General features: G+C 32.6%; 1 protein-coding gene across 1 annotated transcript; it reads left to right on the forward strand.

Annotated features, from left to right (window-relative positions):
* The first annotated feature begins 11,900 nt into the window (after positions 1–11,900).
* LOC139488404 (uncharacterized) lies at positions 11,901–15,120 on the forward strand. Its single transcript, XM_071273963.1, has 3 exons — positions 11,901–12,385; positions 13,768–13,840; positions 14,666–15,120. Exons 1-3 carry the CDS (start codon positions 11,953–11,955, stop codon positions 15,048–15,050), a joined length of 891 nt encoding a protein of 296 aa, XP_071130064.1. The 5' UTR covers positions 11,901–11,952; the 3' UTR covers positions 15,051–15,120.
* The last annotated feature ends 1,744 nt before the right edge of the window (positions 15,121–16,864 follow it).

The following is a 16,864-nucleotide window of genomic DNA, read 5'->3' on the forward strand; positions in this document are numbered from 1 at the left end:
AGTACTGTTCTTAAAAGAGAATGGTTACCTCATAGACAGCTGTCAACCAGAACCTTGAGGAACCGGTTGAAATCAGCAGGACTGGAGCCAAGAAGTGTAATAAGACGTCCCATGTTAACTGACCGACATCAACAACTGCGTTTGGCATGGTGCTTAGCTCGTCGTGGGTGGAATTTGAGAAACTGGCGCAAGATCCATTGGTCAGACGAGAGCCGGTTTCTTCTGCATGTCACAGATAGAAGATTGAGAGTTTGGAGACATAAAAAACAGCATATACGCCAAGGAACATCAACGCAACTGTCCCTTACGGTGGAGGCTATGTGATGGTATGGGGATGCATTTCTCATGACTTAAAATTGGACTTGGTCACTATACGAGGAAACTTTAATGGTGATCAATACATCAGAGACGTTCTTCGGCCAGTAGCTGTACCTCATTTTGATAACCACCCATTAGCTGCAAGACCTGTGTTTATTGATGAAAACGCTAGGCCGCATCGTTCAAGGCCAGTAACCGCATTTCTGCAAGGCGAAGCAGTAACTGCTCTTCAATGGCCTGCCATGAGCCCGAATTTAAATCCAAAATAGCATATTTTGGCACTTTAGGCCGTCGGGTACAGGCAACCGAACCACATGTACAAAATTTACGTCAGTTGGAAGCAGGGTTGCACCGGGAATGGCGGCAAATACCACAGCAGGAAATCCGACGACTAACTGGAGGGATAGATGAGACGTAGGGTTGAGGCCTGCATCCAATCACGTGGTGGTTTCACCCGATATTGAATACTGAACAATGGATAACGTTAACAGATTTATAATGGACGTTTTCTAAGTGAAATTACATTAGTATCTTGCATAACGAACTCAGAAGGCCCTTACTTAAAATGGACATGTTTTAGTGTTTAAACTGAACAAGTGGTTTTGTGACAATCTATTCATTAAATTATCATTTGTGTTGCGATTTGTTGTGTATTTCTTAAAGCTAATTACAGTCTGCATGACTAATTATGGCACCAATTGTCCCAGGATTCCATGTCCCTTATCGTAATACTTGTCAATTCGAAAAAAAACGTGAGGGTGCTTAACTGTTTTCTTTGTGTATAGTTAGGCTTCCTCGGCCTGATAAAAACGAGATGAAAGCCTACTGTGTTGTTAAATCGTCCAAATATTGATGTTTTCTTGCAAACGATGCTGTACTGATCCCAATGCTGCATAGATTTCTGTTTACAATAAAAACAATCAAACGAACGATCTCGGATCTCTAAAGTATTATCTTTATTGTCGTCGAATTAACTTTTCGATTACAAAAGATTCTACTAATTAATAATGGATAACCCTTTTATAAATTAAGAACAAATACAGTTTCTGGTCACTTTATTTTGGGGATCATTCGATGATTATCCTTGAAATAACCGGCGATATAAATTACAAGTCTGTCCTTGTATAGACATTTACAACTGACATTTTGCGTTGCATTGTCCGTTTTCAATCATTTTATTTCAAATCACATGGATAAAGAAGGAGGTATTGCAGATAGGAGCCATTATTTAACCCTTGAATTTTCAAAAATAGTAAAATTACTCAAGCCTTCCAAATTATGTCAGTTTTATTGATAAATGAACTGTTTAATATGATCTGAACACTTGAGTGCACAAAGACTGTGTATATGTTTATTGAGAGCATATTATTCAAAATTAATAATTAAAAAAAAAGATAAATACGATTCGAATGTTTTTGTTTAATTGTCATTTAATATTCCTTTAAACATGTACATGTAGGATATATGAACAAGAGCATTTTCAAAGGCTGACACTGTAAGCTAATCTTAGTAAATCTTCACCGAGTTGACATCCCTAGTTATAACATTTCATCCAAATCGGATTAATCATTTTATCTAATATTAGGAAAAACAAGATACGATTACAAAATTTTTTAGATTTTATTATCGTAAAAATAAGAAATTCCAACAAGCTACTTTCCTCATAAATAGCATTACTACTATGGAAACAAGAACGTATTTAAGTTCGTTATATTGCAAATATTGATAAATCTTATGTCTGCTCCTATATATGGTATGTTCTTGTCTTTCAACTGTAACAAATGGACTTTATTGTCGCTTGGTTGAGAAAAACTTCACTGTTTTTCATACGATGATATTTATAGTTTTCTGATACATTTCAAATTTTTTTTAAATGTAAGCGATATACCAAACTTATCTTCGGTATCAACATTTTGTCAAAAAGTAGACTCTCTGGAAGGATTTGTCTCCCCAAACACCGAAACAAATGTATGGGTTAACCACAGAAACCGTAATAGGTAGGGTAGAGGAAACCAAAGGATGGGAAATCTTTTTCTGGTGGCGATACGTCATTAAATTCTGACATAAACAATTCAACTAGTCTTTATGATAGGTAACTCCACGAAATATCTAAACCAACTCCATGTATCATCAAAACTGTAAAACTGTATGTCGTAGATCTTCACCAAGAAGAAAAGAGACTTATTCTTGTTTATAACTTGTATTAAAGGAATCAGTGTTTTTGGTCGGATACTTGTTTTTTATGCTATGCACATTTCATTGTAATCTAGTGTAGTTACGAAATATGGTCCGAGACCACTGTTATTTCGTAGTGCATTTCTTTAAGACAATAAATGAAAATTGAAAACGTCTCACCTGCGCTTTCACCATAATATTTTTACAGTGTGTTTTACTACTTTTGAGACAAATTTTAGCACAATTATAGACAACTTTATCAGCTCTAACTCAAAATATGAACAATTTTACGTTAAGGGGATCTCGAAATCTTTTGACAGCTTCCGAACTGATAATTTTCAATCTTTTTCAGCTAAACAAAATCACTACTTTACTTTAAAATTCATGACCCAATTTTTTTACAGTGTCATTGCACCCCGCCCCCCCCCCCCCCTACTTGCTATGTGAGGCATAAAACAAAGAGAAATAAATTTGGAAGGGGTATACAAAATTGGAAAGTAACACACTGGGGACTATATTCGTGGACAACGAAAAGACAACAAAAATCAAAGGACGATAACTGTAGTATCGGACCATATGCTGCAAAAGATATTATAAGAGGAACCATCATTCAATCCTAATTTCAGGCTATCGATTACATTTGCTGTAACTTTGTGACTCTAATTACAAAAGCGGCCTTCCCCAAACCTGTGGGATTATTAAACAACGTTGATACAAATTGGGTATTTTATTTCCACCTTAAATCAGTCTTCCAATAGTTGCTGTGACCTTTACTTTTGACATGATAACATCATGGGATCTTTCTTAATTTGTGGGGTTAAATCAATTTTATGTTCGCATCAAGTTAAACAAAAAGCAAAATGTTCTTCCTCATCTTATTGGGATTATTTCAACAGTGGCGGATCCAGAACTTTTCATAAGGGAGGGGGGGCTCGCTGACTGACCTAAGGGGGGCCCACTCCAGTCATGCTTCAGTGATTCCCTATATAAGCAACCAAATTTTTCCCACGAGAGGGGACCGGGCCCCCCCCCCCCCCTGGATCCGCCTATGGGAAATATCGAACAAAGTTGGTTTCGACACATTAACATTGTGTTAAAAACAATGACATCCGGGAACCACATGTGTCGGTCTATTAATAGCTGTGAAGATGTTGACCTTTTGACAAACACATCAATCGAGGTTCTTACCACCGGGAAGTGGACTGTGAAGTCACGTTTTATGCAATTTATACATATGATACAAACGAAAATATCCAGCAACAATAAATGTTCCCAGAATTAAAGTTAATGATAATGACCTTTTACTTTATCACCTTCAAATAAGTTAATGTTTGAGATTAGAGATTTTGCTCGTAAACTTAACAGCCAGACGGCTTTCATCATACTATGAGCTAATTTTGACTTCGTCGTATCTTGACTAAAAAAAGCAAATGTCGGAACATGTTTCGGACTTACATCTATGACAGTTATGTTTTAGCATAAAAGCTCTGTAAGGAATAATCAAAATTCAAGATGTCATATGTCGGATATTGCAAATCTTATAGGGCCTATGTGTGGGATCTCAATACAGTAACAGTCTAATTTACTTCTACTACGAGCTGCATGTGACAGCTTTAACTTTTTAATTCACTCATGAGTATTTTATAGACGAACCACGCGTCTGACTTATTCAATTTAAGCATGGGATCTTTGGTGAATTTATATAAATACTGTTCAAATCCCGAATAAATTGATCAATAGATCTTTTGTTAATGCAGATTATACTGTTTAAATTTCGTATGAAGGATGCGCTTTTCTGATTTTTCCTCTATCTGAAAAGTTCAAACATAATCATTTAAAAACCAGGATTGTTTTGATGCATAGAAACCTTCGAATAAATGTTCCCCAACAGACCCCAAAAGAAAAAAGAAATTCATAAACAAAAAAAGGTCAAAATGCCTTAAAGAGTTTACCCTTAGTTTTTTAATGTATTATTTACATATAAATTGGAACTCTTCAAAATATGTTAGGCAACAACTAATAAGCTGAGGATATTTCCAATGCTAAAAATAAAACAGCAGTGTTTTCCACCTGGTTATCTATAGTACATAGATTGTTCTACAGTTAATTTTCTTGGTACACAGAGAAAATAATTTTAAAGCATCATAAACTTTTCATGAAATATCTCTTATTTTCTCAGAGAATAGAATATTCCGTGTTTTTAAGAAATACAATGTTTGAAATAGTAATTGTCAAAATGTAAACATGCGGCCTCATATCACCACGGGTATGTTACACTTATTATAACAACAATTGACATAAAAAAAACAAGCCTTAGCACTGCCGACTTTGTACAAACAATAAACAGCACGACGGAACCATTCCGCTGCACCTGAAATCACTCCCAGGTTTTTTTTCAGTATTCTGACTGTAATGTCATATGTTGTGTTTTGTGGACTGTTTTTTATGCTGGATTTTTTTGCTAAAGTTTTGCCAGTTTTTACTTAACTTGTAATCCCCACCTACGATAGAAAAGGGTCATTATATCTTCTGGTCTGTGCGTCCGTTCGTTCATAATTCTTTTAATTAACTCTCTTTCTTCATACATAAATTATCAATCATGTGGCACATAAATATGATCCTTATTTAAGACAACATTTTTCTATTATGATATGAAACACAGAAAACATTGTTGACGTATTGAACATTGTTTGATAAGGGATATAGATAACAGTAGTATCAGTCTGATTTGATAGATCATTTGAAAAAAAATCATCGAATGTTAATAAAGGTATATATCATTTTGCCTAATCAAAACAGCTTGAACAGGATGAATTGTGGATTGTATCTCCATTATTTTGGATTGATAAATATTTTAAGTCCAGTTGGTTGTTTTTTCTTTGGTTTGTATATTATATTCATTTCATAATTTATATGTATATAGATAAACAAAATGTAAGATGTTTTTGTTCAGCTTAAATTTGATTTAGTCTAAGTCGACGCTTTAATAAGTCCAGTTATTATAAAAAAAAAATTTAACAAATAGTTTTTCTTGTACATGTTATAATATTTTTAAGTTTCTTCATCATCATGTATGTCAACTCCAAACGATGCAACAATTGGTTATTTATAACTTAATCAATATCGTAAAATAATAAGATGACTTGCGTTTGCACCGCTTCAATTTAAAGTGTTTTTCAAGGTATTTTGTGATGAAGTTGAGGTCCAATCAACTTGAAACTTAGTATACATGTTCCCTATTATGTGATCTGTCTAATTGTAAAGCCAATTTATAGTTTTGATCCCATTTCACGGTCCAATGAACATAGAAAATGAAAGTGCGAGTGGGATATCCGTGTACTATTGACATATTCTTGTTATTTATCATTTTAAAATATGTGCAGACGAAAATCATAGTAAAATTACTTCATAATATATATTTAAAAGTTTAACGTCATCCTTATGTATCCAGATAGTATAATTTCAACAACAAAAACTTTATGGCAATATAATCCGGTACTACAAATTTATTATGTTTAGAGCTAGACTTTACATTTACTGCGCTTGACGTAACATTTCTTCCTCTTTACTTTAAATAAATAGCGCTTTGTTTCATATTTCTACAGCGCTTGTCTTTATACCCCGCTATCTACAGCACTCGACTTCACCACATCTCTACCGCAAACAGCGAATATATTAATAGTGCTAGACTTCATATTTATATCTAAAACGCTCTAATTTACATCTTTATGGCTAGACTTTTTTCTACCACAGATCGAAGTAAAAGTTGGAAGGTTACGTTTTCAAAACATTCCGCCACTTTATTTAATAAAAAGGAATATGGGGTATCAATCCATCCATTACACAAAATGTGTTGGTTGCTGTTCTTCTCCTCAAAGTCACAGTTATGCTTTAAACACGAGTCATATAAAAACAAAATAGCACCACTCTGCATGATTAGGACGGCCCTATCACCAATTTGAAAGGCATTATTTGCAAACTGACGACCACGTTAAACTATGAATTGAAGACAAAGCCATAGAGTAATATCATTAAAATGTATCTGCCAAAGAAATCAAACATTTACTTTCAGCCTGAAGCATGGACAAAACAATACTAAAATTTAAAAAAACGACTGGGCACATGCTTTATTGTCTTTTCAAATTGTCATGATTTTTTGAAAGTGTTAATTAATGATCCCTTTTTAGAATCTATTTAATTTAAAATATGCTGTATATGTCAAATCAACAGGTTACATTGCTTCAATTGATTTCAGGCTGGTCATTCAATATGGGTATTTGTCCATTTTAGGTTTCATTAATGCGACCCTCTGTATTTTTTCTTAGCTTTTAATGTTGGAACACCATATTGTTTACGTTTTTAAATTCCTGTCTCTTTCATTTCTTACAATATTGTCATGTCATAAATGGTGTGGACAACTGTTAAATATTTTTTCGATCTTTGAATTACTATGTGATGTGTTTACGGTATTTATATAACAAAATATTTATCCTCCTCTTAGTGAGATCTCATTTTTTCTCTTATGTGTCACATCTTTACAGGGAATGGTTGTAAAATTTGCCCAAAGTGGGGATATATTGGTCCTTGTATTCCACAAGAGCGAAGATGTGATGGATACAATGATTGTTATGATGGTTCCGATGAAAACAATTGTGATAAGTAGACATCATTCTACTTTTAATACTACAACTAACATTTTTTTGTAATAAAGACTGAATATTATGGTGGCATCCAGTACAACGAAATTACCTATTGACAGATAGATTACTAATAAAATAGATATAGGAAGATGTGGTGTGAGTGCCAATGAGACAACTCTCCATACAAATAACAATTTAAAAAGTAAACCATTATAGGTTAAAGTACGGCCTTCAACACGGAGCTTTGGCTCACACCGAACAACAAGCTATAAAGGGCCCCAAAATTACTAGTGTAAAACCATTCAAACGGGAAAACCAACGGTCTAATCTATATAAACAAAACGAGAAACGAGAAACACGTATATATTACATAAACAAACGACAACTACTGTACATCAGATTCCTGACTTAGGACAGGTGCAAACATTTGCAGCGGGATTAAACGTTTTAATGGATCCAAACCTTCTCCCTTTTTCTGAAACAATAGCATAACATCACAACAAAGAAAAACATATACCTATTATTGAGAACCTTTACGTGTACTACTAGTTGTCTTTTGTGTTGATTAATACATTTGTTGTTACTGTCTAATTGGTGAATACGCTAGATTTTTTTTTAATTCTTATTGGAGTAAAAACTAAGGTCAGTTTTTATTTTTAGTCTAAAGATATGCGATCTTGCCAAAAAGGCAAACAACTTTCTATTAGATAGTTTTCTATAACTGTAAAAGAAGGCAGAACGAAAATGCTAGAAAAACATAGTTACGCAAATTGAAACCTCCAAGGAAATTATTTCACGAATGTAACATTGTGGCGATTACCTAAAGAATGCATTATCACAAAATAATTACTAATGTATATACAACAAATAGTTCAGCTCCAGAATAAGGTCAAGTAATATGTGTATGCCTCTACAAACCAAAAATATACAAGATTTTCGTCTCTAGATAATTATATAATCCAAAATACAAATAAAAAGTTGTATAAGTCTATGTTTTCTTATAGTGGACAAAAAGTTTGGAATGCTTTTTAGTACCATTAAAAAAATCAAACACATCATTAGAAATTTAAGCATATAAACCACAAATCTATGTATTTTCAACATTTGATGTTTGTACTGTAATCCCATATAATCATTGTCTGTTGAATTTGAATTGTATTGCATCTTTATTTAAGAAATAACTCCCTTATGTCATGATCTATTCTCATTTTAACATGGGAAAACCTAACGATAAGTGTAAAACATAGACAAATATAATGCCTACCTATGTTGAAATGAGCATAGAGCATTACATGATGGGATCATATTGCATCTAATAGGACAAATACAGTGTTTTTTAGAGGTCGAAGCGTACTACAATACAGTAGAAATGTTTGACTGTTCTCGTTTAGCTCCCCGTTGGGTCTTTCGTATTTCATCAGTTAGAAAAACATTTAAAAAAAAGAAAAAAAGAAAGGGAAGTATATATTGTTTGATAAAAAAAATTAATGTAAACTGCTACATTTTTTGTAGCCCAGACACGCGTTTCGTTTATAAGACACAACAAAATGTCTCTTTATACTACTTACTTAAGATTCGAGTCTCTTAGACATTTCTTTATTTCGTTTTTGTTTTCCATTGCGTATTCGACTAATTTTGGACTTATAAGTTGGGATGTCCCTTTAGTATATTTCGCCTTTTCTTTGAACAACTATTCGTGTAACTGGGAAACTGTTATGACTCTATTTTTTCCTCATTTCACTTTATTCCGAATAAAAGGTTTAGGACCCAAAAAAATACCACAAACATGGATAAATATGCTAATATTTGTAACTTGCTTTTGACATTTTGTTTAATATTGCAGATCTACATTTGAATACAAATATACTTGTTACGGTTATATCTTTTGTTATGTTTTTTTCGAAATTTTAAAAAAGTACATTTAACTTTGTAACTCAACAATAAGATTGTTTGTGCTATTATTAACTCGCTTCAACTTTCATTTGCAAATCGACTCTACGAAATTATAAAATATAACATTTACAGTCTATTATTAAATTTAGAAAACTAGAATATGATGTTATCATTTTTTAAAGTCTGCTATTCCTACAGAAAAGGATAAATACATTTGTTGTCCATAATCTTGCCATTCAACAATGAAACATTGACACAAAAAAAACTGATATGTGTATGTATTAAAGTATAATTTAGTATGATTAGAGAAACAAGTCCCAGTGATAGTAGACAGTGATATTGAATCGACATCAGTTATATAAATAACATCTGATGTATGTTTTAGGGCCTCATAGTAGCTATTGTAAAGTGATACCTCCACATGTTTCGATCCTAATATTATGTCCTCAACCCCGAATTATTCAAATCGACGATGCCTGGTTTGACAATCAAATACATTGTTTAAGAAGCAGTCAAAGACAGTCTACACATTCAGATTCATTTCGCTTTTGCAACAACGAACGTTTGTGTATACCAAAAGTTACAGGATGGAAGAGTGCAAAAATCATTTACCATTGCAAGGGTAAGCAAACATTTAATCTTGTATATAAATATTGTTCAAAGATACAAAGACCCTTTGCATTAACTAAAGAATAACTAAGAGTTACCTCGATTGAGACCATTTACGATATCTTTTTTCATATGCATAGTATTTTATTTGTAAATGTATATCCATATGTAGCACTAGCACGATTCTACATCGTCAAAATTATCACTTTATTCCGCCTCCTATATTTTTTTTGATAATACAAATGCTGTCAATTAAGTTCTTGAAACCTGATAAAATTATCCACTAAATATCACTTCAATACTTACATACCAGTTGTATTTTAAAAGACAAATGATTCTTCTAGCTATTGAGAATCAATTAATGTACTTTAATGAAATTTGGTTGTAAGGTTTTTTTTTGAAAGAATTTTCCTTAAAAAAAAATCGGGCCTAGAAATGCACATTGATGGTCTAGACATTAGAAACATTAATCTTTTTTTTCTTTTTTTGATGTTTTGCTGCGGAGTTTATGCTTATCGTTAAAAAATATCCACGTGAATTCGCACCAATCACATTTGTTTGTTTTGTGAAAATAAGACTATAATTGTAAAGTGTACACATATCACGAAGCTCAATTTAATTACTTTAGTAAAACAATCTGTGATTAATCAAAACATCAACATTTCTATGCAATTAATATTATTCTGTGGGATGAATTTTCAAATGTTATTGATATAGCTTCGAAACCATTGAAATGATTGAGATACATGAACAGTGATGAACGTCCATGAGGAACAGTTCAAAAAATAGTATTGGTTGATGAACTTGGACAATGTACACATTATTTTATAATTTCCATGCGTTTATTTGAAAAAAAAGTATGTAAAGTAATTGAATTAATCTTGAAATCAAAAAAATCGTGTAGTCACAATTTGTTTGGTTTAAAATTCATTCTTTTTTTTTTAATTTTGAATTAAAAGAGATGTGAAGTTTACGTCCAGGAGACATCGACCTAACCTTATATATAGTCAAACTAAATCAAAAGGCCAACTTACAATCTTTAACAATAGACACGTGTGTATACCATACAATTAAAAATATCATAATCCGAATAGTCCAATCAAACAAATAAATTTCTCATGTTGAAATTCATTCAAATATGTCGGCGTAAGGTCCGCCATAATTTTCTTAAAATGTCCTGTACCAAGTCAGGAAAATGGCCATAGTTCGTTTCTGGGTGTGTTACATTCTAATGTTGTGTTTCTGTTGTGTCGTAGTTTTCCTCTAATATTATATGATGCGTTTACCTCAGTTTTAGTTTGTAACCCGGATTTGGTTTTTTTTCTTCAATCGATTTATGAATTTCGTACAACGGTATACTACTGTTGCCTTTATTTTGCATCTTCATTCTTCAGAAATATTGCTTTAAGATATGCATACCTGAACTTGAATGCCGTGTTGCTACATTGTTGTAGCAACTTCCTGGTGCCATATGTAGAGCAGGATCTGTTTACCCTTCCGAGCACTTACGATTACAAGTAATTAGTTATTTTGTGTGCTCTTTCTTGTATGTTTGCCTTTTCTTCTCTGATCATTGCGTTGTCAGTTTATTTCGACTGGTGAGTTTGAATGCTATATTTTTTTCATTTTGTAGATTAATTAGACTTTTAATTTTTCTTCAGGAATATTGCTTTTTTTAAGCAATATTCCTGAAGAATGAAGATGCAAAATTAAGGATTTGAATTGTAATTTTGTCTTCCCGGACTTTTTAGCGCTAATAGATAAATATATTGTATGGCTTTTGCTTATTCTTGACGGACTTACGATGAAGTGTTTTACTGTCTATGGCAATTATACCTCAAGTGTTTTTATTGAATTTGAATTTCATTATCTAAGAATTAACCAATGTTAAAATGTACAAAACAAATGATAAATACACTGAAATATTCCCTAACTGGTGTACATCTACTCTGTGAAAAGTGTTAAGTAAAATCACAAAACTACTAAACTTAGAGGAAAATCAATTTGAAAAGTCCATAATCACATGGCAAAATCAAATAACAAAAATGAACAAAACACATAAAAAACGAAAGGACAAGAACTGTCATATTCCTGACTTGGTACAGGCATTTTCAAGTGTAGAAATTGGTGGATTAAACCTGGTTTTATAGCGCTAACCTTCTCACTTTGATGACAGTCTCATCAACATAAACACAAACAAGCATTGCCTGGGCATTTGCTTTTATACTTTATTTATGTAAAAATCAATCTTATAGATGGAGATGTCAAGACAACTAGACAAACGTCAGTGGTACATAGGACTACTAGGTCCCGTACAATGGCTACGAAGGCAAAGTCAACGAAAACAAATAATAACCGATCATCAAAAGCGACGACAACAGTTTCGACGTCATCACCTGATCATGAGAAAGTAGCCAATGGATCAAAACTTCCCGCAACATCAGGTTCTTCAACGGAATTCGCAACTTCAATAGAAAGATATGTAAACACAACACAAAAATTTAATGCTAAGACAAACGATACCAAAGTTTTGAAGCACACCTTTAGAACCACACACAATCAAATGCATAAAACAATTGGCAAATGCAATTGTAGTGCTTTTTATAATCCTTTCGGAGCTTCTAAAACCGTGACTGGGGATACCATTTCGACTCTTAAGAACATTAACATACCTACACATGTGATGCATATCAACAAGACATTTATGAAAAATGATTCGAAAATCGATAAGCGAAAACAGAAATCTCAAGGTTAGTAAATTAACTTCAACTTATTGAAAACTAGTATCGTGTTCAGTTCGAATTCATTCAACTAATTATTGATATTGATATGAAGTTGTAAATTTTGCAATGTACAAATATTCAGAAGACAAAAACAACAAGATGTGGAACTTTACTGGTCATCCTAGGTTCCCTGAAAAGAGAGAAACCCACAACATACAGAATTTAAAAAGTATAGAACGGGAACAATGGTTAATAATTCAAAAGAGAAAACTAACATCCATATTGTTATAACAACAACAATTGAAAAAAAATTCATGTAAACGGCAACACATGACGACGACTGGATAACAGAAATGATGATTGCTATGCGATTTTATTGTCACCTCTTGTAGTCTTTAACTCAAACAGCTAGATTAAGTCTTTTCTTCCTAGTTTTGTGATTGATAGTTTAAATCAAATCACAAAAATACCGAACTCCGAGGAAAATTTAAAACAAAAGTCCCTACTCAAATGGCAAAATCAAAAGCTCAAAACCATTAAATGAATTAATAACAACTGTTATATTCCTGACTTGGTACAGGCTTTTTTCTTGTGTAGTAAATCGTGGATTAAACCTTGTTTTATAGCTAACCCTGTCACTTGCATATCAGTCGCATAAAGATCCATTATATTGAAAACGATGTGAGAACAAAACAAACAGACATAACAGGTTAATTTAGGGGAACAACATTGCGTTATAATCTTAATCTCTAAAAAAAATATTAAAAAATGTAACAAAGAAGCACAAAAATCGCATAAAGACAAAGCATACAAACACAAATGAAAAACAAGAATACCAGAATTTACCATGGCACAATAACACAATATATACATATTCTTTGAGAATGTCATAATTGTTTAACTTTTCTACTTAAACTGTATTATTTAAAGATTATGTATCTAGCATGTCTGAGTCAATACTTCCACACTTGATAAGTTTTGAACATGAACATATAAAAATAAAATATCTATAATGATTCGTCTACTGTATTTGTTATTTGTATCTATTTAAGCAGTGATTAATGCAAATATAGATTAGTCTCGTATGATTTTTAATTTTAGTTTCCTGTGTATTATTCGGAGTTTAGTATGACGTCCATTATCACTGAACTAGTTACATTCTTGTTTAGGGGCCTGCTGTAGGACTCCTCCGGGTGCGGGAGTTTTTCGCTGCATTGAAGACTCATCGGTGGCACATGTGGCATTTGGCTGCTCTATGGACAGGTTGTTGTCTCTTTGACTCATTCCCCATTTCCATTCTCAATTTTATGAAAGTGAAAAAGGACCGTTAAAAAACGAGCTTGAACATATTAATACGACAAATACAATCCATAAGAGTATTTTTCATGCAAAATAAATTTTCATTTCAGTAGCATCTATTGCAGGAAGTGTCACTGGAGTGATGTTTGTTATATGCCTTGTTGTTTTAATGGTTGTTGTTAGGTATGAACTTTCTATATATATACATTACTTAGTTACATATATGTATATCAAATAAAACTATAGTGATTTTAAAATTGTAAGGAGACATTATAGTACAAATATTAATTTGGTTAAAATGCTTTATGTGTTAGCCACATAATAATATTGCTGAGAATTACTAGTATGTGTAAAATAATTATATAAGCATTGTAGGTCCAAAATGTCAATTTCAACATGTTTATGACGTCAAAATAAATCTAAAAATGTTGGGTTTTTTTTTGTGAACTGAAGAATCTAGATTACGATGTTCTTTGTTCATTTAGCATTGCAATTTCAGAGGTAAAATAAGGGATCTTATAACATCTCATCCTTTCTCATCTGCACTACCATCGTGACTGTAATCAATTATATATAGATCTCGTTAAGAAACTTGACCATATAAGTATGGAAACTATCCGAATGCCGTATGAAGAACATAAAACATAGATGCAGGAACTCCTGAAAAAAACTACATATCTAAAATTGACTATCAGTATAGATTCCTTCAATGTCTATCGTAATACACCTCTCTGGTGAACAGTTGTTTAATAGGAAATGATACAATATCTTACTGTGTTCATAAAGACCCACTAATTTATTCGAATATATCAATAATTGCGGGGGCGGGGATACGCAAGTGAAAATAATGTCTTTCTCAATTATCGGATAGCTCCAAATAATTCTATATATTTTTGCATCCCTATAATTCACATGTTAAGACTTGAGCTTTCCTGATGGAGATCAATCCAGAAAAGCTCTTCGGACGATCAAAACTAATGCAGTGTTTAATTGTTTGTTACTTTCTAGACGGCACATGATAAGAAGGGATATCAGTAAAGGCAAAGATAGGACAACAAAGTCCACTTCAAAAAACAGATCTCGAGAGGGTTCAAACTCTTTTGAAAGTCAGAATAATATTCCATTGTACAGCTCTGTTTACAAACTAACAAAAAGCGAACACGGTAATACAATGCCACAGTCTAAATCTATTTTAAACATTGGATATGATGAGGCCTTTGAGATCAGTGTCCAGAATGAAGATTATGATCATATCGAACGGATCGGACGTAGAACAGATGTCGATATGGTGTATTCTCTGACATCGTATCAAAAATCAGAAGACGATTACGATATTTCTGGTAATTTCAATGAATCTCTGCGCAGTTACCAGGAAAACTCAATTTACGATTGATCTTTTTAACAATAACAAGCATTATTCTTCTATTACTATGATTATGTCAATGTAAATAATTATTTTATAAAACAAATGTCGTTCTTAAGAATCTCTCACTTGCAAATCTGCATCTAATCATCTTGAAATTACATTGTATTTCCTCAATTTTCAAAGCGGATTAATACCACATCAAACTGGAAAACTCAGCTAGACTGACTCAACACTTATATTTCTGTCTGTTTATCTTTTTACATTTCTACGCTTTCAATCTCTGATATTGAAAACCAAAATGAATCAATCTTTAATTTTTACGTCTGATTAGTATTATGTTGCCTTTCTTTGTTGTTTCAACATGTTCATTCTTTAAAATTTCATTGACTCCCGTGTCTTTTTTCTGCCGTCCCTCAACCGCCCTGCCCGGGGTATAATTAATATTTTTAACATTAAAACTATTTAGTAGGTGTTTTTTTAACAAAACATGTCAGATTTAGACGATAGATGTTACTTCATTCTTCCAATAAAAAAATTGAAAACAACACTTTTAATAATTACAATGCGTCCGAAGTGCTTTTCTGGATTTACCTTCACCAAGAACGCTCAAAGCCAAACATTTGAAAATTTCGAGGATGTATAAGAACCGAAACCGTTGAAGAGCTATATGACAAAAATACCTAAAATTGATAGCCAAATTCATCTAAAGTCAACTTTGCCTGATGGAGTTGAAACCTTAGTTTCTTAAAATAATTTCAAAATTTATAAACGGACAATTTTAGAAAAGTTAGTTAAGTCATGTCAGTATCGAAGTACTGACTACTGAGCTGAGGATACTATCGTGGACTGATAATCCGCCAGCAGAGGTATCGACCCATTGGTGTAAAAAATTGAAAACAACGCGTTTAATAATTTCAATGCGTCCAAAGCGCTTTTTTCGTGGAAGCCTTATGCGACTTCTAGCGCGGAGAGAATTAAGGTTAAGGTAAGGAAGCATTTTCTGGATTTACCTTCATCGGGAAATAATGTCTTAAAGGATGGGACTCGATCGCCTTTTTCATGTTTTTGTCAAAACAATTATCATATTCTAAAGATTTTTCATAAAAGTGTATAACTCTCGGTTTAACAACCTGGCTGTTGCTATTGATTTCAGTGTAACAGTACTTCAAGAAATCATTCTGATACGTTAAACATATGTCATTGCTTTTGCTTTGTTTATTTATTATAACACTTTGGGTTGTCAGAAACACGAAATCAAACGAGTGTCTCCTTCTCGTTCCGTTTATGTATGTGTTAATCCATTTGTAAAAATAATGCTATGAGTAGGCTCTTTTGAATTTCTTGTAATGCAGCTATATTTTTGGCAGTCTGAGAAACATGGTCTTTATAACAAATACCCTTAACTTTTAAACATTTATTTCGATTTACCAACTATTCCTGGCTGTTGCTATAGTTTTACGAGTTGTTTTTATTAATACCACTCTGATACGTGAATCATATTCCATTTGATTTTGCTTTATTTAGTTCTTGCAACACTATTTAGGTTCTCCTGGGTCATACACATGAAATCAATGGGTTCCGTTTGTGTTTGTGTTTGTGTTCGGTCATTTGTCAAAATAATGTTGTTATTAGTCTTTTTGAATTTCTTGTATTGCGGCTATCTTTTGGTATTAAATTATAATTAAGGTATGTATTCTGTATAATTTAATTCTCTATGGTGAATGGTTGGTCACAAGGTACAGAATTCTTTTTATCACCATGATAAAGTAAATCTCGATTATCGATTTGAACTGAAATTCAATAGACCTAGTTTGTTTTTACATTTTATCCACTACTTATCA

This window comes from Mytilus edulis, chromosome 9 (assembly GCF_963676685.1).
Source record: "Mytilus edulis chromosome 9, xbMytEdul2.2, whole genome shotgun sequence".
NCBI lineage: Eukaryota > Metazoa > Mollusca > Bivalvia > Mytilida > Mytilidae > Mytilus > Mytilus edulis.